Raw genomic sequence first — 26,197 nt, 5'->3', positions numbered from 1 at the left:
ACAAGTAGTCCATTGCCATACCCTCCATCCTGAAAGTGTTGGTTGATGGTGCTGTGACGGAAGATGAATGCGTCATGTACACTCCCAGGATATTTAGCCACAATGTTGCTGATCAGTCCTTGGTGATCGACTATGGCCTGCACGTTGATGGAATGTGTGTGCTTCCTGTTGCGGTAGAGGTGTTCACTCGCAGCAGGTGGCACAAGGCGTACGTGTGTGCAGTCGATTGCACCAAGGACGTGCGGAAAGCCACTGATGGCGTAGAACCCCTGTTTAGTTTCCTGCTGCTTCTGCACTGTGTTAGGGAAGCAGATGTGGCGGGGTGTCAGTCCAATGATGGCATCCAGTACTTTAGGCAGGAATGCGGAGAAAGATGGTTCTGAGATTCCACCAACCAGGGCACCAGTTTTCTGAAAGGAGCCACTTGCCAGCATGTGAAGTACGGCAAGCAGCTTTGTTTCTGTTGGGATAGTGCGTGGAGTCACTAAAGTGGGGGCCAATTGCTGTTCAATATTTGTCAGCAGCTGCTGAATGGCCTGCCAGTTCAACCGGTACCTCTGGATGATGTCTCGTTCCCTGAGGCCATGCAGGGTTGTTCTTGGGCGGAATATCCTCTCCTGCCTTCTGCGCTGTCTTTGGGGTCCCTGCTGTTGTTGTTGTGGCTGCTGTTGTTGCTGCAGGGTTCTGCGTCTACGTGCACGCTGAAGAAAAATCACCTCCATGTCTCCCTGTTGCTGCTCTGCTGCTCTGCTGCTCTGTTGTTTGTTCTGTGTGTTCTGATTAAGTACAGGTGTGTTTGCCCCATTTTAACGCCTGCCCTGACCCAGGCGTTAAAATTTCACGATATTCGTGCTTTGCGCCATTTTTTTGCGCCGCCTGCCGCGCGGGAGTGATTTTTGCCCTGAAGCATAAATACCACGCACCGCTATGTGCGTCTGTTTTTGGACGGGAACGCCTACCCTGCATGTCATTAACGCAGGGCGGGGTGCCGCTTCCAAAAACTGGCGCACATAGTGCCATTTTCCTGGTGCGTCGGATCGGGCGTCAGGGTTTAAATATGGGGCAACGTTTGCGCTGAAAGTGCGTCAAAATTTTTTACGCACATTCGGCGCAAACGGAGTATAAATATGCCCCTGAGTCTGGGTATCAGCCACCCTGCCAGGATTAGATTCATAGATGTGTGCCCATACCATGCAGACAGTGACTTATGAGGACATATACTTCCAATTTGGGATTTGTGTGGCCACCCTTAACAGCCCAGCTCCTACCATCAGCATTAGAACATCTGAGGTGTCATCAGTACCAGCGTACTACTGTGACAGGTCATTAGTGAGTCCTCAATCAGCTGCCTTGTACTGTATGTGGAGATGGGCACAGTGGGCCCAGATGTCACTGTGCTATTTGTCAATGGATTAGTGGACATGCTACCTACCCATGCAGGATTCTGTTGAGTAAGGAATACATGAAATGTCTCCACACACGACTATGAGAATGTATCAGGCACTTGGCAAGTGTGACTAGTATGACCCTCATCAAGTACATGAGTGCTACTGTTCCACCATCAGCAGTTTATTTCAGCATTAATGTAGTTTCCCCCATGGTGTCCTTCTGTTGTAGCATGTATAGGTGAGGCCATGACCTGCCATGGCACAGCAGCAGATAATGATGATTTTACTCTGTGTGAATGCAAGGTTGGTATTGATCCATTGCACCCTGTCTTTCTCTGACACCCTCCCTCCCTCTCCTCCTCTGTCTTTGTGTTCATCAGCATCATCAAGTGAAGGAGAAGAGGAACCGGAAAGTGGGGAAGCTGTAGCCCACTGGAACCAGGAGGCTGATACCAGCGGAGCCGAGGGGATGAGTGGGAACAGTGGGACGGAGGGCGAGGAGAGTGCCAATGGGGAGACAGGATCAACAACAGCATCTCTGGATTCCTCTTCTGATGGACGCTACCTGGCAGTGGCAGACCCATCTGGGACCATCCCGGCACCATCCTTGTCTGCTATCTCCCTTACCAGCACTGCCCTCCCTGACGCATCCCACCCAGTTGCCTGTGCCCACTCACCCAGGAGGATGGGCATCTCCTTCACCACAGGCACCTCTGTCCCTGCCCCAGTCATCCCTGCTGCCCTCAATGAAGGGGGCTATTGACCTCCTGAGGTCCATCTCTGTGGGGCAATCAACCATCATGAATGTCATCCAGGGACTGGTATCACAGATGCAGCAGTCCAGTGCCTACCTGGAAGGCATTCACAGTGCCCTGGCTGCTCTGCCCTGCAGAGATCCTTTCAGGCTCTGGCCTCCTCATTGATGCCAGCCAGTGTCCCTTCTTCTTCCATCCCCTCTCCAACTAACTGTTCTCAATCCCACAGCCCTCTTTCATCACCCAATCAAGGCACACCTTCATACCAACATGCATCCACATCAACATAATGAGAAACACAAGCACCACAAAAGGCACCACCACCATGCACACACACAATTGACACTTAAAATTACCCTGGAAGCCCGAAAAGTAATAATAAAATAAAAAATAACACTTATGTGGTAATAATACAATTTCCAATTGACCAAACCTGTCAAGAATAAAAGTTTTAAGTGACTAATACAGTTCTGCATAATTCCAGCACCATCTTTAGTTGACTAATCAAAAAAAATGTAGTGTGCCTAGCACCAAGGAACAGGCAGGTGCTACTTGAACAACATAGGTGTGCATACTATCGACTGACAGGTGTAACATGCAGAAGACATAAAGACTGTGAATGCTTGTACAGCTCAGGTGTGCATGTAACCGACTGTTGAGTCCAAGATGCAGAAAATTTCAGAAAATATTTATTTGAAAGACACTTCCAACACCTACTATAAAAAAAACCTTGACAAGGAGACAGCCAACACCTACTGAGATTGTGTTTCATCACATTGCTATGCAAATTGAAGCCTTGATGTAAATAAACATGATAATCAAATACTATCATCCAAACATCATGTAGATCATTTTACTAAAAATGAAGGTTCCCAAATCAACAAAATGACCAGCATTTAGAGAAAATGTACAATCCCAAAAACAAGTTTGGGATATCTTGCTTTCCTCACTTGCGCTGATGTGACAGAGCAATACTTTGTGGAGGAATTTGGGCTTGTTGTGCCAGTGTTCTAATGCAGGAACGCAAATGCATTTCACATCAACAGAAACCAAAAAACATCTGAAGGCAAAGTAGAAACCTACTAAAAATGGCTTAAATTCAGTGCAGCAGCCCCAGTATACTTCTTAACTTCTGAGCAATACTTCTAAGAACCAAAGCACTTCTTGCCACCATAACCTGTATACACTCATTCAAACTTACAGCAGTTGAGAAACCTACTTTCATTCTGACTATTGGGGTGTTGATATGAGTCAAAAGTTCACTTGAATCCTCGTTGTCAGTGAAATAAAGTTAAACAAGACACTTTAGAGACTCTTACTTGGTTAAAATGAAGAACGTAATTAACAACCCAGCCAGGTCGGAGAGAGCTCCAACTGACATTAGAACACACACCAACATTCTAAGTATGACTTTCTAAAGCACTAGCAAATACTTTAAGAACTGCCAAGAGGCAGGCACATGCATTTATCAACATGTGTAGACACCAGAGACAACATTCTGGGCCACCTTTTGCCAAGATCATAAAGAGTAATTAATGTCAGAATTAATGGCTGGTTGTGACAATTTCTACAGGAGCGTGTCTCTGACTCACCCAAAATAAGGCTGACCCCTTCCAGTAGCTACTATACTCTCATGTGATAAAAGAAATGTAAAAGAAGAAGGTGTCTGCAAAGAAGTGCCATTTAGAAACACCTCCTGAAAGGCCTTGAATTTCAGTAGTTGAATACAATGTTGTAAGGCAGTGACTCCCAACCTGTGGTGTGGAGACCCCAGGGGGTCTGCGACTGCTTAGAAAATTAAATAATATTAATAGATTAACAAAGTGCATAGAAATAAAGTGGCTAAACATACAGTTGGAAATTTTAATTTTTAAAATATACTGTATATGTCAAGGAATTTGAAATCGGAGGCTAAAAATTTAAATAATATTCTCAGATTGATTTGTGGGAGCAGTGCAGGTGCATCAAACAGAATATAGTATGGATGATCGGCTCACTCGTGAGCGAGTTTGCTGTGATTAGGGTCTCAAGTTACACTGTGTTTGATGTTATTTAATTTGTGAAAAGACAGAACAAGACCTAGCATTTTTGGCATAACTGCTCCTTTGGGGAATGCATTGTCCAGTTTGCAAGCAGTTCCCAAATGGAAGACGTTATGTTAAAATGAAATAACTGCATGCTCTTTCGATGAATTCACAATCAGTAAGAATTAATTGTTCAAGCAAGGTTATATTGTCTTTGATCATGTGACTAGTTATGCCAGATTCATAAAGATTATTTCATTGTATGCCTACCATAGTGCAAAGGCTGTGCAGGTTCAGACTCATACTCTTGCTCGCTGTTCATCTCTTTGTTTCCACTGGCAAACATAGTTTTTTTCAGTCGACAGTCTCTCTCTCTCTGTCTGTCAGTTCGCTATCTATCTATCTATCTATCTATCTATCTATCTATCTATCTATCTATCTATCTATCTATCTATCTATCTATCTATCTATCTATCTATATATCTATCTATCATCCTCACACTTTGTCTATCTCTTTAGCTCTTTCTCTTACACACACTTTCAAACTTTCTTTATCTACTGCTGCTCTCTATTTTTCTCTCACAATCACTTATTATCCTTATCTACTTGACTGTCTTGATTTTGGTTTCTATTTCTCTATTCCTTTCCATATTTGTCTGAAATTGGGTTATTAATTTGGAATGGAGTGACCCCAGCAACCTAATCAACACAATCTTATAAAGCCAAAACACAGTTCTTAAAGAACCACTGCTCAACGTCTGGTAGCCATGTTTTTAAAGTAAAGAATACAATATAATAACATTCCAAAACCAATTTAGAACACATATAGGGGTACTTAGGGCCAGATGTACCAAGAAGGCCTTTTGCGAGTCAGAAATAGTGATTTTTAAGAAATCCCTATTTCTGATTCGCAAAATGCAATGTATCACATTAGCGATTCGGTAATAGCGATTTCTTAAAAATCGCAAATGCTATTACCGAATCGCAAATTGCGATACCAGCCCCATTGGCACCTATGGGCCTGTAGGCCCATATTTCCGAATTTTTTGCAATTCCAAAATTGCGATTTCTTAACTGGAAATCGCAATTTTGGAAATGCAAAACCCCATGGTGCTGGCTGCACCCCAAAAAGGTTTTTAGCACATGTAAGGTGCACACATGCCAAAAGGGCATGTGTGCTTTACATGTACATTTTAAAAATGCATTTTAAATGCATTTTTAAAATTTGCACATGGTTACCACCAAGTTCAACTTGGTGGTAAATAGCGATTCCTTAATGCTCAATTCGCATTAAGGAATTGCTTGTTACATGTGCTTAGAAATCACAAATAAGGAATCCCTATTTTTGATTTCTTATTTAGAGAGTCGCAATTTGTGACTCTCTAAACAGGGTCGCAATTTTAAGGAATCGCTATTTTAGCGGTTCCTTAAAATTGCTTTCAGAATGCCTTTAGTACATTCTGAAATGGCTTTTTGCATTCGCAAACGGGCATTCACACCATTTGCGAATGCAAAAAGCTTTCATACATCTGGCCCCAAATGAGCAAATAATAACCAAGATCCTTAATATTAGAGAAGGGGACTGGAGGTATGATTTTTTTAAAAATACAAAGCAAAAAGCACTTAGAAAAAGTAAAAAGCCATTGCCAAACAACAGTTGGTGGTTGACTAGAACCTGTGCTTGTTTTCAGGATGACCGTGATAGAGCAAAAGTTGATATACTGAGGTGGTGCCTCAGTCAAAGTTTTTACTTTCTGACCTTAGTTTCTGAAATGTGGTAAAAACCCTTCAGCAGGGCAAGATTCAATGCTGAGGCCCGTGAGATTTTTACCAAATCAGATACTTTGCCACTGACCTTCTGCTAAAGCCTCTGGACTTGGCACCACAATCTTTCAGGGAAACAGACAAAAAATGGATTTCATGGTCACTGAGGTTGCATTGCGTGTCAGATAAATGTGCCGCCTTGACCTGTTCCAAAGTTTTAACTCCAGACATTTTTGGTTCTCAAATCCTGTTGCAGGGCAAAGCTAGAAGCTGTAGCCTGAGAGGGCTTCACAAGACTTTTACGACAAAGTCCTGTTGAACCTGTTTTTAACATGGCAAAATGCTAAGACAGGAATACACTCGGTGTTCTTGCCACCTTGGGTGAGCCCCCCAATAGCAAACCTCAGTAACTTGTCTTGGTTCCTCTGGATTTGGAAAGAGCGACTAAGGGCCAAATTTACAAGTCCCTAGTGCATCCTTGCGCCACACAAGCATTATTTTTTTTACCCTAACGTGGTTCAAGGAGACAATTTTTGCCACAGCATATTTACATAGTGAGCAATGTATGCATTGCGCCACTTTGCAACCCCTTGTACCACATTATGCCTGCATCAGGCAAAATGAATGAAAGATGGGTGTTCCGGCTTTAGGAGGCCCGTGAAATTGGCTTAGTGAAATCCAAAAGATTTCACTGCACCATTTTTAGCATCATTTTTCACACCTGCTCAAAGCAGGCATTAAAGTGACACACCAATTTTAATCAATCGGCCTCCTTGCACTTTGCTGCACTAGTGTCAGAATTTTTTATGCTTGTGCAGCAAAGTGCCACAATGGTGTCAAAAAAATTTACACTATTGGCCTAACGTGCACCGTGGTGCACAGTATTGCAAATACCACACACCCATGGTGCTGATAGGTTGGGCAGGGGCGAGGCAAGAAAATTGGCACATCAGCACTGATGCACCAGTTTCTTGTAAAGAGTCCCCTATATTCTACTTTTCAACAACAGCAAGCAAAGTTATTGCTGGCCCTGGCTCCAGACCAACTACATGTAACGTGCAGCCCTTTGTATGGAGACAGGACACAGCCAAATGGCTAAGGCAAGCATTTTTCTGAATTGAAATTTAAAATCCAACATCACCATTAGTTAGGACTTTAAGTCAGGATTCCAAACACGCCAAATATGAATCAGTTATCTCTTCCCATTTGGAAATTACACAAATAAAATGCAATAAGGCAACTTCAGTGTTATTCTACAGACACGATAGGCCTTACAGTAGTGAAAAATGAATGCAAGAGTTTTTCACTACTAGGACATGTAAACCTTAAAAGTGTATGTCCCAATTTTTTGACACATTGCACCCTGGCCTCTGTGCTGTCCAGGGCCTACCCTAATGATGACATAAGTATTAAAAGGAATGCTTGGGCCTTGCAAAAAGTTTTCTTTGCCAGGTTGAAAAGGCAGCTTAACTCCTTTAGTGTGGGTGCTTACTTCCAAGTGTGTCTTTTGGCCACTGGCCAACACTGGGTAGGTGCATAACAGCCCCCCTGGTGCAGAGCACCAGGGGGATTCCTTTATTATTTTTTAAACTTAGGCTGCTTGGGAAGTCTTTTTTTTCGTATAATGACGATCAGCGAGCAAGGTACACAGACGTCATTACATTAAAGTGAAAGTAAAACCAACCAGTGGTCTCATTTCATTGCATACGTGCTTATGGGGTATACCTCTGCCCCAAGCACTGATTGGGTGGGAGAGGTATCATTGGAAAGGGGAGAATTTCCCCTTGTCAATAATATCTCTTCCCAATGGATCCCTGCTTAGGGATTGCCATAAGAGAGCGATCCCCAAGCACAGCTTGTACTCTCCTTACACCATAACTGATCAGTCTTTCTGCCCCCCCGGGATGAGAGTGGGATAAAGAACCCTGATTGGCCCCATAAGGGGCAGAAAGCTCACTTTACAAGCTATACAACAAGGTAGATTTTCTAAATAAATATAAGGGGTGGGGCTGCCATTATGGGCCTGGTTATATCCATGCCCCCACCTCCTTAAACAATTGTGACATTCTCTATTCCCCCCACCCCCAGAGGGCAGAGGGTTTGATTACCCCCAATCTTCCAACAGGGAGACTGAAAGCCCATGAGACACCATAGATTTGTTTCTTAAATAGGGCAAGGCCATGACCCAACCCCAATAAGAAAGATAGTATTTCTGACCCCCTAGGGGGTGGATGGAGGTAATCACTCATGATCTGCCCCCCCCCGCCTCCAGGGGGCAGAAATCCCACCAGGCACCAGGGTCAATGTTAAACATAAATATAGGTATGGGGGCTGCCTACTATGGGTCCCCTAACATTTTTCCTCTGCTTCCCAGGTTAATGATGTGTGCTGGACTCTGTTTTTGCTGTTTTTGATACTCTGGGCACTTTACCACTTCTAATCAGTGCTATAATGCAAGTGTTCCTATGTATAATGCATGTGTAATTGGCTTATCCATGATTGGCATAGTTGATTTACTAGTAAGACCCTAGTAAAGTGCACTAGAGTTGCCCAGGGCCTGCAAATCAAATGCTACTCGTAGGCCTGCAGCACTGATTGTGCCACCCTCATGAGTAGCCCTGTAAACACATCTCAGACCTGCCACTGCAGTGTCTGTGTGTGCAGATTTAAACTGCCAATTCAACGTGGGAAGTGTACCCACTTGCCAGGCCTAAACCTTCCCTTTTCATACCTGTAATGCACCCCTAAGGTAGGCCCTATGTAGCCCCATGGGTAGGGTGCAATGTATATTAAATGTGGGACATGCACTGATGTGTCCTAACAGCGAAATACTGCTAAATTCAGTCTTCACTGTTGCAAGGCCTATCTCTCTCATAGGTTAACATGGGGGCTACCTTTAAGTATCATTAAAGTGCAGATTCCCTTTGAGAGCAGATAGAAATTTGAAGTTTGGAATTTCTGAACTCACAATTTCAAAAAACATCTTTTAGTGAAGTTGGTTTTTAGATTGTTAGTTTGAAAATGCCACTTTTAGAAAGTAGGCATTTTCTTGCTTAAACTATTCTGTGACTCTGCCTGTTTTTGCATTGCCTGTCTGGGTCAGTTTGACAGTTGAGCTGTTTGTGAAACCCCTCTAGACAGTGAGACAAGGGGAGCTGGGGTATAGCCTGCATATCCTAATGAGCCATCTGTGCTGGAGTGGAGGGAGGAGTGGTCACTTTCACCTGAATGGGCTGTGCCTGCCCTCTCACAATGCAGTAAGTACTGGACCCAAAACCCCTGAAAATTAGATCACTTCTGGATTCAAGAGGAACCTCTGCTAAGGAGAAGAGCTGAAGAGCTGAGGAGAAGTGCTGCCCCTGCCAGTGCTTTGTTGGGATACCCTGCAGTTGCTCCTTCTGCCTGTGAAAGGGGACAAAGACTGGACTTTGTGATGCATTCCTGCTTGTGAAGACTCTCCAAGGGCTTGAATTGAGCTTGCCTCCTGTTTTGAAGTCTCAGAGCCATCAAATATGTCCTCTGCTAACATTTGGACTCTCGGGTGAGACTCCTCCCCTACCCAGTGGTGTCCTATCCAGTCTCTGGGCCCTTGAAAGGTGAAGTTGGCAAACAAGAACTGAAAATCCATGCACAGAACGCTGTGCGGGGAAAATTATGGCGCACCATCTGCAACGTGGCTGATAAACGACGCCCCACCTGCATCGCAGCTGGGAGATTGACACATTGCAGCTGGAGAAACGATGCGCAACACCCGCTTGCAGCTGCTGATAATTACGCAAACCCCATGCAGCGTGGTTTTCTAACAACATGCAACAGGATTTTCCACACATCGTCCCTGGGTGTCAAAGTCAACCTGACTCGCGCGGATCTGAGGTGCTCCGTCCAGAAATTGATGCATCGCTCTCTTGCGAAGGAGAAAAACAACACATCGCCGCCCTGACCGGAGAAGAAATGACGCACAGCCTCCCTTGCGAGGAAGGAATCAACATATTGCTGCCTTTTGCGACGCACGCTCACCTGTGCGGCTCTATTTTAGATGCTAACCAGATGCCTTGAGTGTTGGACTTTTGCTTATGCAGGGTCATCCCCAGTCTTTTTGCCTCCTGCCTCCTATTTTTTTCTGACCTGTTGCTGTTGGCTTTTCAACTCTGAGCACTTTACTACTGCTAACCAGTGCTAAAGTGCATATGCTCTCCGTGTAAATTGTATGTAATTGGTTTATCCATGATTGGCATATTTGATTTACTAGTAAGTCCCTAGTAAGGTGCACTAGAGGTGCCAGGGCCTGTAAATCAAATGCTACTAGAGGGCCTGCAGCACTGGTTGTGCCACCCACATAAGTAGCTCTGTAATCATGTCTCAGACCCGCCACTGCAGTGTCTGTGTGTGTATTATTACACTGTAAATTCGACTTGGCAAGTGTACCCACTTGCCAAGCCTAAACCTTCCCTTTTCTTACATGTAAGGCACCCCTAAGGTAGGCCCTAGGTAGCCCCAAGGGCAGGGTGCAGTGTATGGATAAGGTAAAACATATAGTAATATGGTTTATATGTCCTGACAGTGAAATACTGCCAATTTCGTGTTTCACTGTTGCAAAGCCTGTCTCTCTCATAGGATAATATGGGGGCTACCTTTAAATATGATTAAAGTGTAGATTCCCCTAGAGACTAGATGGACATGTGGAGTTTGGGGTCCCTGAACTCACAATTTAAAAATACATCTTTTAGTAAAGTTGATTTTGAGATTGTGCGTTTGAAAATGCCACTTTTAGAAAGTGAGCATTTTCTTGCTTAAACCATTTTGTGACTCTGCCTTGTTTGTGGATTCCCTGTCTGGGTCAGTTTGACAGTTGGGTTGTTTTTCACCTCGCACTAGACAGTGACACAAAGGGGGCTGGGGTGTAACCTGCATTTCCTGATTAGCCATCTCTGCTAGGAGGGAGGGGTGGAGTGGTCACTCTCATCTGAAAGGACTGTGCCTGCCTCTGACAATGCCGGCTCCAACCCCCTGGTGTGTGTCTGAGGCCTTGCCTGGGCAAGGCAGGATTTCACAAGTAGGTGTGAGTCCCCTTTGAAGAAAGGTGACTTCAAAGACTAAAATGGGTATAAGAAGGGCACCCAAATCTACAGACTTTAGAAACACTTCTGGAACCAAGAGGAACCTCTGCCTGGAGAAGAGCTGAATAGCTGAGGAAGAAGAGCTGCCCTGCCTGTGACTGTGCTTTGTGGAGCTATCCTGCAGTTGCTGCTTCTGCCAGAGTAAGAGGGCAAAGACTGGACTTTGTGTGCCTTCCATCTTGAGAAGAAATCTCCAAGGGTTTGATCTAGAGCTTGCCTCCTGTTGTTTGAAGTCTCAGGGACAGCAAAGACTTCTCTCTGCCAGCACCTGGAGTCTCTGGAGAGACTCCTACTCTGCCCTGTGGTGCCCATCCAGTTCCTGGGACCCTGAAAGGAGAAGCTGGCAGCCTAAAGACAAGAAAATCCACGCACAGAGCGCCGTGCGGGGAAAAGATTGACGCAAATCCGATCTGCGGCTGAAAAAACGACGCGCCGCCGGCTCCGCAGCTGAGAAAAGACGCTCGCAGGAAACGCGACCGAAAAATCGACGCACGGAGCAGGAGAAACGACGCGCAGCATCGCTGATGGAGGCTGGGAGATCGCAACCTGCGCGGCGGGATTTTAAAATCATCGTGCGGCTGGATTTTTGACTCAAGTACCGCCGTGCGGAGTTATTTTTGACGCACACCCGCCCGTGCGGGGTTAATTTTGACGCACACCAGGTACATTTTCACTCTAGCAGCGCTAGTGTGTTTTTAAAACTACTTAAAGACTCTTTTTGATTTTTAATTAATAACTTGACTTGTGTATGGTGGATTTTTGTCGTTTTGGTCTTGTTTTGTTTAGATAAATATTTCCTATTTTTCTAAACTGGTGTTGTGTCATTTTGTAGTGTTTTCATTAAGTTACTGTGTGTGTTGGTACAAATACTTTACACCTAGCACTCTGAAGTTAAGCCTACTCCTCTGCCAAGCTACCAAGGGGGGTAAGCAGGGGTTAGCTGAGGGTGATTCTCTTTTACCCTGACTAGAGTGAGGGTCCTTGCTTGAACAGGAGGTAACCTGACTGTCAACCAAAGACCCCATTTCTAACATTGAGGAAAATCATAATTTCCATTGTTTTCTATAGAGTAAGACTCTTATTCTTTTGAAAATTTATATTTGTATGTGTATGTTGGATTTTTGTTGTTTTGGTCTTATTTGATTTAGAGAAATATTACCTATTTTTCTAAACTGGTGTGGTGTCCATTTTGTAGTGTTTTTACCGTGTGTTGGTACAACTACTCTACAAATTGCTTCTGAGATAAGCCTGACTGCTTGTGCCAAGCTACCAAGGGGGTAAGCAGGGAGCATGTAAGTGTGTTTCTCCATTATTCTAAAAAGAGTGAGGGCCCTTGCTTGGAGAGGGGGTAACCTTACTGTCAACCAGAGACCCCATTGCAAACACCCCTACCCCCAAAATCTATGGTGACAGTCTTTCTGCCCCCCCTTAAGGCAGATGTGGGCGAATGCCCCCTGGGATGGGCAGAAAGCCCACTAGACAGTAGGATCTATTTTGAACATAAATGTAGGGGTGGGCGCTGCCTACTATGGGCAGGGTCATGACTTACCCACATAAACTATGATGACAGCTTTTCTGCCCTTCTGGAGGGCAGATGGGTGATTACCCACAGTACGGCCCCCCGGAGGGGCAGGAAACCCACTAGTCACCACAGATTATTTTTTTTAAATAGGGGTGGAGGCTGCCCACCATAGGCATGGCCAGGCTCCAATTCCAACAAGAAGGATTGTCTTTCTGCCCTCCCAGTTGGGCGCATGGAGGTGATTTCCTGTAATATGCCCCCCTGGGAGCAGAAAGTTCACTAGACACCAGGGTCTATTTTAAAAATAAATATAGGGTGTGGGCAATACCCACTATGAGCCTGTGTACACCCCCAACCCCTATGAACTAGGGTGATAGCCACATTGGGTGAGAACCCCTAATCTAGCTCACTAGACACCACAGAATGTTTTCTTGAAACAAATATGGGGGTGGGGGATGCCCACTATGGGCATGGTCCTTCCCCCACTGCAACAAGAAGCAGGAAGTCTTCCTGCCCTCTGAGAGTGGATTGGGCCCATGTGCCCACACAGAGGGCAGAAAGCCCACTAGAAACCAGGGACATAATGTATGCAGTATTGTTTTTTGGGTGGGTGTTGGCCCCCTGGCCATGGGCCCATGCTCTCCCCCACCTCCCAACACAACAGAATTTCTCCCATCCGGGTAGATAGGTGTACTCACCCCAATCTGCCCCCAGGAGGCAGAAAGCCCACTAAACACCAGGCATTTAAAAAAGCACCCAAAACAAACAAAAGGAGGGTTTGGCCTACCCTGACATCGTGCCATACCCCCTCCCCAGAAGGGGCAATAGTGTATTTCTGCCTTACTTGTGGCAGGTAGGAGGTTGATCCCAATTGAGGACATTGCCCCAAATATGCCTTGGGGGGGGGAGAAAGACTTCCTGACACCATTGATTTTTCCTTTGTGGCAAAAAAGTTATGTAGGTGTTGCCATCTGGAATTGCCCCCCCCCCTAACCCCCACCCAAAAAGGAACAAACTAGTGTTTTGCCATTCCCCCCCTCCAAGGAAAGACAGAAGGTTTGCCCCTATGTGCCCCTGGGGTCCAGAAAACCTAATATATAGCAGGAATATATATATTTTTTAATTTGGTGGATGTGGCCCATCCTAACATGCACCCCACCCTCACCCCTAAAGCCTTAACATTCCTTCTACTACCCTGCAGACTAAGAAATCCCATCCCAATGGCAAACTAAAGGACATTTGATTCCTTTGGGAGCTGTTTTTACATATGGACTTACCCACTCAACTGAGATACCATTTCTATCGGGAGTCTTGGGAGAATGCTGGGTGGAAGAAAGTTTGTGCTCCCCACAGATTCCAGAACTTTACATCACAGGAATGTGGGGAAAAATTTGTATTATTAGTCAAAGTTTTAGGTTTGCAAGGGATTCTGGGTAAAAAAAAACAAGATAGAGCCACGCAAGTTACCCAAACCTTGATAACAAAAATGTGTACATTTGCTAGGTTTCCCTAGGTGGTGGCTGAGCTAGGCCCAAATTCCAACTCTTCACTTTGCAAAAACGGGTTTTGAGTGCACAAATGTGATATATCCATGTTACGTTTTGTTCCATTTTCTGTCACTAGGCCTACCCACATAAGCGGGATACCATTGTTATTGGAAGACTTGTGAAATGTTAGGTGGAAGGATGTTGGACCTGGCACTTTTGGTAGGTTCATCCTCTGACTTTTTGCCTCCTTCCTCCTAGTTTGTCTGACCTCTTGCTGTTGACTCTTGGACTCTGAGCACTTTATCACTGCTGATCAGTGCTAAAGTGCAGGTGTTCTCCCTTCTAAAGTTAGTATGATTGGCTTAAACCTAATTGGCATATTTAAATTACCTGTAAGTCCCTTGTATGGTGGTATCTCTATACCCAAGGCCTGTAAATTAAATTCTACCAGTGGGCCTGCAGTGCTGCTTGCGCCACCCAAAGAAGTAGCCTTTAAAACCTGTCTCAGGCCTGTTAGCACAGGGCCTGCATGCACAGTTTTCTGCCACAGGGACCTGGCATCTAAATATAGTTACCAGGCCCAGGACTCCCCTTTTACTACATGTAAGTCATCTCTAATGTAGGCCCTAGCTAGTCCTATGAGCAGGGTGCTATGTATGTAGAAGGCAGGACATGTGCCTCGGAGCGTGGCCTGTCCTGGTAGTGACAAACAGCCTATTTGGTTTCTCACTGCTGTGAGTGCTGCCTTGTTATAGTATTGCATTGGGAATGCCCTGCCTTATGTCTAGGGGGTATTGTCTGATTTATGAGGGGTAGCGTAGGCATGGTTGGTATGGTTGTAATGTTAGTAAGGAATGCTGCTTACTGGTGAAGGTAGATTTTTTATTACTATTACAGAAATGCCACTTATAGAAAGTGAGCATTTCTTAGTGCTTATGACTCTGGTGTTTTGCAGCTTGACTCAAATCCACATCTGGGAAGAGTGACAGTTGGACTTTGTGCATCATTTTCAGCCAGCCTGTACACAGGGAGGGTGGAGTTGTCACAGAGGTGCATCTTCATACTGAATAGTCTTGCTGGGCTGAGAGAAAGGAGAGGGGCACGCCTAGAACCCGTTGTAACTGGTTGGAACCTGCTCTCCCCTTCTTTGTTAACACACTGCAAAACTGAGTATAAGTACAGGGGATTTTTACCCACAATTTGGTGACATTTTGGAACTGGGCACAGAATGTTGCTGAGGGACTCATTAGAAACTGCCTAAGACTGCTGCTGCTGTACTGACCTGTGACCTGCTTGGTCATGTGGAGGAACTGCCAACTGTATGCATTCAGCTTGGGCTGACCTGCTGCTGGGCCCTGCCGCCCTGTGCTTCCTTTGCACTGCTGTCCCCCAGGCCCTGGGTGCCATGGCCCTGGACTTCTGCAAACCGTCTGCTAAAGCACCAGGAGAGTGCTCTGTTCAGTTATCTGGAAGTGCCTTGGAAGCACTTTTCCTGTGGTTTGTTTTGCGGTCTGAAAGAGTGTTGTTGTGCCGGAATTCACCACCATGACCCAGGCTCTTTAAATGCCCCCAGCACTTTGAAAAAGTGCATTGCAGAGGGAAGGATTCACTGCTGCGACCCGGCTTTGCTGAAATCGGAGCTTGTAGAGAACGCAGGGCTTTCGGGGTACCACCAAAGTGAGAAAAGGAGAAAGCATGCTCCTACCGTGCCCCTGTGGCGAGGCACGTTCCGAGGAGCTCCCCTTGGGTGCAAGCTGGCACCTACTTTGGTGCCTGCTCACCACTGTGGCCCAGGCAGGCCTTTCTGTTTCTGGAGATGACGGTCAGGGAAGGAAGCCTCATCGGAGCCTCCCCACCCCACCAGGCCCCTCAGTTGTCTTCAGGACAGGCAGGGGGGAAGGAAGCCTCATTGGAGTCTCCTTCCACCACCGGAGCCTTGATTGTTCTTGTGGAGATCGCAGGTGGGACAGAAGCCTTGTCAGAGGCCCCCCACACCACAAGGTCTCCCCCTGTGGCCCCAAGTGTTTTGTGCTTTCCTCCCCCCTCTGGAGGGCCAGTTGCAGCCCAGGGGGGGCCCTAGAGATTGCGTGGCCCAGTAGGGGCCCGATATAAAAACAGAGGGGGTACATGCTGCCCCCGCCTGGTAAAAGCACAAAACGCCCCCCGTTGGCACAGTGGAGCGCCGAAGGCCCCCCAGCTACTGAATGGCACTAGAGGTGCCTTTTCATCATGACAACAGGTACTGTGTGTTCTAAATGCTCCTGATATGGACATTGTAGACTTATATGTTTTCCTGGTTCTTTGATGATGTGCCATTTATGTTTGCTAATGCTTCTTTTATGGGCATTCTGCGCTGATATGTTCTTATGACTTGCCATATGTTTAATAATGCTCCTGGTATGGGCATTTATGATATTTTTAGGAAAGTGCATTTCCTTAGTAAGGTGATTCCTGACTACTGCTTATATTGCAGAATAATAAGTAACTTTGAGTTATGTGTGACTACTGCTGGTTTCTACAGAGTACTATTGTGTAACGTTCTGACAACTGCTGGAGTAGCAGGGTATTACTGACATGTTGTGTCTGGTCTAATTACGCTGTGTTCAATACAGTTTATTTTTATATAACTTGGTGTTGTGTTTCTTTTGTGGTGGGGATAGTGCGTCACGTGTATTGTGTGTGTTGTGGAAACACTTTAAACATTGCCTTCGGGATATGCCTGACTGCTCGTGCCAAGCTACGAAGGGGGTGAGCAGGGGTTATCTTGGACGTGTAACTCCCTTGCCCTGACTAGAGTGGGTGGGATCTGCCTATCTTAGTTACATACCCTAGCCAGACAGAAACCCAATTTCTAAAAAAGGAGGTTTGTGGTTCCCCACAGATTCCAGAACTTTCTATTACAGAAATGTGAGAAAATGTGTTGTTTAGTCAAAGTTTGAGATTTGCAAGAGCAGCTGGCTAAAAAATCCTGCCACACATGTGATCCAACCCCAGATTCCCCCAGCCGTCTAGTTTTCAAAAATGAGGAATTTTGCTAGGTTTCTCTAGGTGCTGACTGAGAAAGGACCCTAAATCCATAGCCACCCACTTTGCAAAGAAAGGATCAGTTCTGAGTGCTGTGATGTATCCATGTTGCGTTTTGGGCTGTTTCCTGTTGTGGGCACTAAGCCAACTCACACAAGTAAAGTACCATTTTTATCTGGAGACTTGAAGGAATACTAGGTGGAAGGAAGTTTGTGGCCCCAAGCACATTCCAGAACTTTCCATCACAGAATTGTGAGGAAAATTTACTTTCCATCAAAGTTTGAGGTTTGGAATTGATTCTGGGTAAACAAAACTAGTGACAGCCATGCAAGTCACCCAACCTTGGATTCCTCCATGTATTTTTTAAAATGTGCAAGTTTGCCAGATATCCCTAGGTGCCAGCTGAGCTAGGGGCTAACATTCACAATTACCCACTTTGCAAAAAAGTGACAGTTTTTAGTAGAAAAATGTGATGTATCCGTGTTGTGTTTTGGGCCATTTCCTGTCTCGGGCACTAGGCCTGCCCACACTTGTGAGGTACTGTTTTTATAGGGATGCTGGTGGCAGCATAGAATAGGAGAACATTTGTTACTACTCTATGAATTTTGCTGCATGTGCGCCTTCCAAATGAAAGCCTGTGTGAAAATAAGGATATAGTTTGAAAAATACCCTCTAACTCAAATGCTATTACGTATGCCCACAAATTCAGAGATGTACCTATAACCACTACTCCTGAACTCTATGACTTGTGCCCATTTCATAAATACATAGGGTCACTTTATACAAATTTTTCACTCTACATATTTCACCATATGAGTTGTCTGTACTCAATAGACAATATATATAACACCAATGTACAGTACAGCTCAGTTGTTGGCTCTATGTACCTTGGGTTCTTGGAGAACCTACAAACCCTAAAACATCACCACAACCACAAGGGTCTAAAAGACGTAATGGTACATTGCTTGTGTAAATTACCAATTGTGACAAAAAGTTACAGATGAAAACATTTTCACAAATGGTAGTGTTTTCCTGCTCATTTTCAATATTTCTTTGTTTATTTTGGATAACTTTGAGGGATCTACACATATGACCCTCTAGCTTTTCTGGATCACCCATAGATTTCACACTGGTTTCCACCTCAAACGGAAAGAAGAGTAAGAGCACAAAAAATAGGAAAAATAGACTACCTCTTTGAAATATGCCAAAACTGTAGTAAAAGAAATAGGGGCATATTTATGAGCCCATTGTGCCATCGGAGCATCACTTATTGTTATGCTCCGGCAGCATAAACTACAAAATCATATCTATGAGACCATGCAAAGCCACTTGGTGTGGCTTTGAATTGCCTCATAGATATGGAGTAATGCAAGGCAGTGCAAATTGCTGCGTTGCCTTACTCTGCACTTAGGAAGCATTCCATGGGTGTTGTAGACTTACAAAACCATGTAAACATGGTGGTGCGCCAAAACCCTATGCCTCCTGAGGTGAGGCATTACAAGGAGAAATAACTGTATTTCTTCTAATCTTTTCCTCTATCTATGTGTGTTGTATTTTGCAGCACATGTAGAAACGCGTCCCCCCCACCGCTGCCACGTCCCCCCCATTGCTGCTACCCACATCTTCACTACGGCGCCGCAACCCTCTGCGCCCTTAACACCGGCCGCTCCCCCGCCTGCCTTCAAGCCTCCCCGCAGACCACTTGCGGACCCTTCTGCCAGAACTGCATCTTCACCAGCCTCCACACCAACGACCCCCCCACCAAGGCAGGACGCAACCATCTCAGATGTATCCGTCTCAATACCCACTCTGTACACAAGCACGCAGAAGAGCTATGGAATCTACTCGACTCATCCTCCCCAGGCGTCACCTTCTTGACCGAGACCTGGATGAACCCCTCCTCAGCACCTGGCATCGCCATAGCCATCTCTGACGGCTACAAGATCACCCACAGAGACCGCTCCAACAAACCAGGAGGATGCATCGCCATCATCCACAAGAACACCCTCAGGATCACGACTAACACCGAAGACACCCTCAGCATCGCTGAACTCCTGCACTTCGAAATCCACACTGAACCAAACACCACCCTCCGAGGGACCCTCATCTACAGGCCCCCCGGCCCACAACAGCAATTCAGTGACTCCATTACTGACATCATCATCACGTACGCTCTCGCATCCACTGACTACATACTCCTCAAAGACTTAAACTTCCACCTCAAGAACACCAATGTCAACAACACTGCCACCCTGCTCGACTACCTCCCCAACCTTGTCCTCAAACAGCTCGTCACAACACCAACCCACTCCTCAGGACACACACTTGACCCTATTTTCTCCACCAGCAACCACGTCTCTTTCAGCCACACCACCGAACTCCAGTGGTCAGACCACCTCTGCATCCACTTCTCCTTCAAGAAACCCACAACACACCACCACCCACAACGGATCCCCCACCGCAGTGGAACAAGGTCAGCGAAGACCAACTTATCGCAATATCGCAACCCTCTCCCAGAACCCACCCATCGACGCGACCGACACTGAGGCAGCTGCCCGCAACTTCAGGCAATGGGTCAACACCTGTGCCAATACTCTTGTCCCAATCAAGAATCCCTCCAATAGACGCACCGACAGAAAGGCCTTCTGGTTTACCGCTCACCTCCACAAATCTAAGCCAAGCTGCCAAAGACTCGAAAGAAAGTGGTGCCAAGATCAGACTCTGGAGAACCACACAGCCTTCAAAAATGCCATCCACAGACACCACCAGCTCATCCAAGCCGCCAAATGAACCGCCTTCAAAGACTGAATCAATAACAACACATACAGCCACAAGGAGCTCTTCAACGTTGCGAAGGAACTCTCCAACCCCAGCTCCAATGCCAGCGACATCCCGCCACCGCAAGACCTCTGTGACTCCCTAGCGTCCTACTTCCACCGCAAGATTGCAGACATCCATGACAGCTTCTGCACTCAGACCCCCTGGCAACCACCAACACCACAGATTCACCTCTGACCAACCTTCGGCTCTCCTGGACCTGCGTCAATGACAACAACACCATCGAAATCATGAACATCATCCACTCTGGCTCTCCATCTGACCTGTGCCGTCTCCACATCCTCAACAAAGCAAGCTCTGCATCGCACCCAATTACGGAAGATCATCAACAGCTCCTTTGAGTCCGCCACCTTCCCAGAACGCTGGAAACACGCTGAGATCAACGCCCTCCTCAAAAAAAACAAGGCGGACCCAAAGGACCTCAAGAACTTCCGGCCTATCTCCCTTCTCCCCTCCCTGGCAAAAGTGATCAAGTAGGCCGTCAACAAACAACTAACCCGCTTCCTAGAGGAGAACCGCACCATGGACCCTTCCCAGCCCTTGTAAGCAGCAAGCTGGACTACGGCAATGCCCTCTAAGCAGGAACCACGGCCAAACTCCAGAAGAGGCTGCAATGCATCCAGAATGCCTCTGCACGCCTCATCATGGACATCCCCCACCACTGCCACATCACAGATCACCTGAAAAACCTCCACTGGCTCCCAGTCAACAAGAGAATCACCTTCAAACGCCTCACCCATGCTCACAAAGCACTGCACAACACCAGACCAGAATACCTCAACAGACGACTCTCCTTCTACACCCCAACCTGGCATCTCCACTCCGCCGACCTCACCCTCGCAACCATCCCACACATTCGCAGAACTACAACCGGTGGTAGATCATTCTCGCACCATGCCACCAAAACATGGAACACTCTTCCCACCCACCTGCGCCAGACCAAAGACCTCCTTTCCTTCAGGAAACTTCTGAAGACCCGGATGTTGGAGCACTAGAAGCACCTCCCCTCCACCTTTTATCCCCTCCCCTCCTCAGCGCCTTGAGACCCTCACGGGTGAGTAGTGCACATTACAAATCCCAGATTGATTGATTGAAAGAAGAAAACACTTCTCAAGATTGTTTTTTTGCAGGAAAATGCTCTTACCTGCACTAAAACAATCCTGCATGCAACAAAGGCACCCCTGCTCTGTTGTGCAGTGGGGCCTGCATAGGTGCTATGCTGTCAAAATGGCACCAGCACACGGGGAAGGGACAGGAATACACCGTATTGCAGAAATACTTTGCATTCCTGCTCTTTCACTTTGACATACGGCAGTGCAGCAAGGTGACTTGCTGGACTGCCCTACGCCAAATCCACTTAAATGAGCGGATTTTTTTTTTTTTTTTTTGGCTTTGCATATTCCTGAAAGTTGGGAAAATGTTGACTTAGAAACAGCAAACCATTCATTAATGCAATGTTTTGGAAATAAAATGAGCACTTTTAACTAGAGCACTTTTTTCAATTTGCTCAAAAAACTCAAACTATATTTTGCCTGTTTTCTCTGTCCCTCCAGGGGAATCCACAACTCCTGGGTACTTTTAGAATCCCATGGATTTTGTAATCAAGCACACAAATTTGGCATTGATACCTTATGTGGAAAAAAGGTTATGGAGCTCAAAGCACAAATTACCCTAAATAGCCAAAAAAGGGCTCAGCACTGGGGTGTAGTGGCAGAAGTTAATGGGTTAAATTGCACACACAGGCTCTGCAATGTCAGGCCTGAGACATGTTGAAAGGGCTACTTACGTGGGTGGCACAAATAGTGCTACAGGTCCCCTAGTAACATTTAATTTAGAAGCCCTGAGCACATGTAGTGAACTATACTTTGGAATTATAAGTAAACCAAATATAAAAATTGGATATAAGCCAATGTTACCATATATTAAGGAGAGAGTACAACTAGTTTGCACTGGTTAACAGTGGTAAAGTGTGCAGAGCCCTAAGGTCAACAGAAATGAATTCAGCAAAAAAAGGAGGAGGAATGCAAAATGTTTGGGGTTGACCTTGCAGAAATGGCTAGGTCCAACAATAACCAAGTCAAAAAAGAAGTGTTAAGGCTTCTGTTTATTGTGCCAGCTGCCCTGCACCCCACACACCTGACTCATCCTTGCTAAGTAGCCAGAAGCTAACAACACCCTGTCGTTCCTGGGCGGATATTAAGGCTATTGTCTCCTGCATCGGGGTCCTTACCTTTCCTGCTTAGGATGTGTATTGTAGCTCAGGAGATGAAATGCGAGGCAAAACTGATTTTATGACAGTTCTAACTCTGGCAGCTTCAAATGCATTTTTCAAAATGTACTTTTACACTAAAATTATCAACAACCTTATTTCACCATTAAATTAGATTTTGACAATAGAGGAAAATCCTTTAAATTATGTCAGAGCGATTTCTTAAGAAATGATGGAAAGAGATGCTTCTGGCAGCCTAATACTTTTTGTCATATATGTGGGTGGTATAAGTACACATTGAAGGTCGCATATAACATTTAACTTTTTGTTGTGACAAATGTATCTACTGTGACACTTACTATGGCCTTACAGGTAAGTTAAATAATACAAATAGGGCAATCCGATTTAAAGTATATGATTTAACGGGAAAGAGGCGGTGTAATACTTCTGTTTACAGCGGTATAACGCACAGAGCACTACAGCCAGCAAAACCTACTCTGGAAAAAAGAGATGCAGTGACAAAAGCGATGTTGTTTATTTTAATATTACCAATGCTTTTCTCTCGTAGAGCTTACATACCTTGAACCTTTTGCCTCTTGCTAGGCCCACCTTGTTTCACAATCACGAGCATTCATTGCTCTCGTCCTCTAGCTCTAAGTTTGTTTTTAGTGGATTTCCTTGCTTTGCTTCCGTATTACCTTATGTTATATTTGTGTGAGCCATACTGGGATACCTACTTTAGCTCTTGCTGTATTTTTCTACCTCCTGGTTTCTCTTAATTTCACTCTCTTCACACTCCACACCCAGTTCCTTGCTCATGTAACTCGCTCTCCTCAACACTACACCTCCCTCTACCTTCATCTGATTTTTTCTTTTCAACTCTTCACTCTCTCCTCTAGTTTACATTTGCATGACTGCCGCTCCTAAATGTTTCCATGTCTAAACGGGTTAGGAATGCTGCTACAAATATCCGGTGCCGCAATATATTTGAGATCGATTTTCCTAAGTAATGAGTCATTGGCTTGAGAACAAAAACGTGGGTACTTTGGCCCATATTTATACTTTTTGACGCAAAACTGCGCTAACGCAGTTTTGCGTCAAAAAAATTAGCGCCGGCTAACGCCATTCTGAAGCGCCATGCGGGCGCCGTATTTATTGAATGACGTTAGCCGGCGTTAGCCGCCGGCGCCGTCTGGTGTGCGTTAAAAAAAAACGACGTACACCAGGCAGCGCCGGCGTAGGGGGATATGGGGCTTGGGCGTCAAGAAATGGGGCAAGTCAGGTTGAGGCAATTTTTTCGCCTCAACCCGATTTGCGCCATTTTTTTTCACTCCCAACCCCCATAGAAATGACTCCTGTATTAGCAAAGACAGGAGTCATGCCCCCTTGCCCAATGGCCATGCCCAGGGGACTTCTGTCCCCTGGGCATGGTCATTGGGCATAGTGGCATGTAGGGGGGCACAAGTCAGGCCCCCCTATGCCACAAATTTTTTAAAAAAAAAAAACTTACCTGAACTTACCTTAATGTCCCTGGGATGGGTCCCTCCAGCCTTGGGTGTCCTCCTGGGGTGGGCAAGGGTGACAGGGGGTGTCCCTGGTGGCATGGGAGGGCACCTCTGGGCTCCTTCAGAGCCCACAGGTCCCTTAACGCCTGCCTTTTGCAGGCGCTAAAAAACGGCGCAAAAGCGGCTGTACGTCATTTTTTTTGACCCGCCCACTCCCGGGCGTGAATTTTGCCCGGGAGTATAAATCCAACGCAGATGCCTCGGAGTCGATTTTTTAGACGGGAACGCCTACCTTGCATATAATTAACGCAAAGTAGGTGTCCACGCTAAAAAATGACGCTAACTCCATGGACTTTGGCGCTAGACGCGTCTAACGCCAAAGTATAAATATGGAGTTAGTTTTGCGTCGAAATTGCGTCAAAAAAAATGACGCAATTCCGGCGCAAACGGAGTATAAATATGCCCCTTTATACATAGTTATTTTACTGAGTTGGGTTAATAATATGCCTGAAACACCAACCACCCATAATCTAGCCCGCAAAGTACCAAGCATTACAATTAATGCTTGTGTGCCTATGTGCGTTCAGTAGATATACTCACCAGTGAATCACCACATGAAGGACCCATAAGATTTAAGGTCACATCAGGTAGACAATGTTGTAGGGTCAGATAAAAGAGATAATGTTTAAGTATGTTTTGGTGTGGTACAGCAGTGATAATCCAATCATTGTAGAGAAGTAAACTTTTGCCATGTCAGTTAATTGCATTACCATTCATCATTAAAACGCTGTGTTCACCAAAAGTGACTTTATTGTGTTTTCAGTATCACCCAGCAATATGAAATAACATTTTAGTAGTCCTTTTCTGATGTGTAAGGTATTTTGGGTTTTTAAGACAGTTTTTTGTTTTATGAAGGAGTTATTGTATTACAAAACACCAAATACGATCTTTTCATTGAGTGCAGCGGAATTGAAAATATTGTCTTTTTCGGTTCTGATTGTTATTTTTGTTTCCTTTCACATAGTTTATTCCGATGCCAGTTCTTTATGGAGTATTTTTATATATGGGTGCCTCGTCACTAAAAGGAATCCAGGTAATATATTTTGATAAACAGTACATTTTCAAATGTAATTCTTATCAGAAATGCTATGTTGCTAAATTTGTGCATGCAATTAAGATCTTTCACAATATGGCTCATATTTAAGAACAAGTGGTGCATCAGCTATGATGTGCCACATTTTTGGCACCCGCCTACTGGCACCTAACAACGCCATGGTTGTGCTGTATTTATTATACGGTGGAACATGATGGTCATTATTACAATAGCGTCAACATTTTTGAGCTATTGTGCCGGTTTGCTACACTAGCATCAAAAATGTTGATGCTAGTGTAGCAAAGTGCAAGGAGGCCCATAGGTTTCTATGGGTGCGTCATATTAACGTCTACTCTGAGCAGGCATTAAAAATTATGCCAACAATTTTGCAGTCAATTTCACTGTGCCATTTTTGCTGGCCTCCTATCACCAGAACACCCCCCTTGCATACATTATGCCTGGCGCACGCATGATGTGGCACAAGGGGTTATAAAGTGGCACAATACATGCATTGCACCACTTTGTAAATATTGTGTGGCAGGAAAGCCACTCTAGGGCCGCCTTAGCATAAAAAAATGGCGCGCTGGCGGCGCTGAGGTGGCACTTTGCATAATTGTTAGAACCGTTATTAATGTTACAGGTCATTTAGTGTAAAGCGTTTATCTTTGGTATTTTGAACAATTTCTTTGGAATGTTTTAACACATAAATTTTTTTTCTGATGAGTAAATATAAATATGTTATTGAATAATCTTTTTTATTGAAATTGCCTGCATTTTGATACCAAGAGCTGTATTTCCTAGAAAGTGTTAGGTGGTGATATGGTGATATTTTACATTTCAGTGCTGGCTATTGGGCAAAATTGCTCATCATTACTAAATGAAATAGAAAATTAAAATAGTATGTCAATGAAAATGACACACCTAGGGCTGGATACGTATATTGTGCACTGGCCGCGTGCTTCAGCTGCTGCACCAGGTGCAAATGGACGCACCAGCTGCAGACCGAGGCAGTGCACCCTACTCTGATGAATGTGCTGTTCAGAGTGCAGGTGTTAACTCACGCCTGTGCTCTGGACAGTGCATTAATGAAAGGTAGACAGAGACACAGCATCAGTTTTAAGAAGGACTGGGATCTAGCCCACAGGTGGGTGCAGCGCGTTACTGTAACCCACAACATGGGCGACCTGGAAGTCCTTATAACCCCATGACACCCTTCAGTAAGTGCCTTTTCGGGGTGCACCGATTGGGCACAACCTCAATATGACACATTCAGTTTGCTTCCTGGCAGCTCTATTGCCCGTACTCCACCACATTGTACTACAGTGTGAGCATAAAGGAAAATTGTTCCTTTATTTGCATGGGGCCACACATCCATGTAAATAAAGGAATGCCGTTTTGCGATTGCACAAGAGCAAAATGTGTGTCAGAACAATTTTTCCGGCCTCTGAGAGAAGCACCCCTGAAGACAAAT

The 26,197-nt window shown here is 45.3% G+C and overlaps 1 protein-coding gene across 11 annotated transcripts in view; it reads left to right on the top strand.

Annotated features, from left to right (window-relative positions):
• The window catches only part of SLC4A10 (solute carrier family 4 member 10), a 1,044,586-nt gene that overhangs the window by 927,743 nt on the left and 90,646 nt on the right, over positions 1–26,197 (top strand). For all 11 annotated transcript variants that reach the window (XM_069224249.1, XM_069224250.1, XM_069224244.1 and 8 more), the window contains exon 20: positions 24,658–24,726. In XM_069224249.1, coding sequence (XP_069080350.1) covers positions 24,658–24,726 — 69 coding nt within the window. The remainder of the gene's footprint in view (positions 1–24,657; positions 24,727–26,197) is intronic.

This window comes from Pleurodeles waltl, chromosome 3_1, assembly GCF_031143425.1.
Source record: "Pleurodeles waltl isolate 20211129_DDA chromosome 3_1, aPleWal1.hap1.20221129, whole genome shotgun sequence".
In the NCBI taxonomy this organism is placed as follows: Eukaryota; Metazoa; Chordata; class Amphibia; order Caudata; family Salamandridae; genus Pleurodeles; species Pleurodeles waltl.
This window is presented reverse-complemented; position numbering and strand designations above follow the sequence as displayed.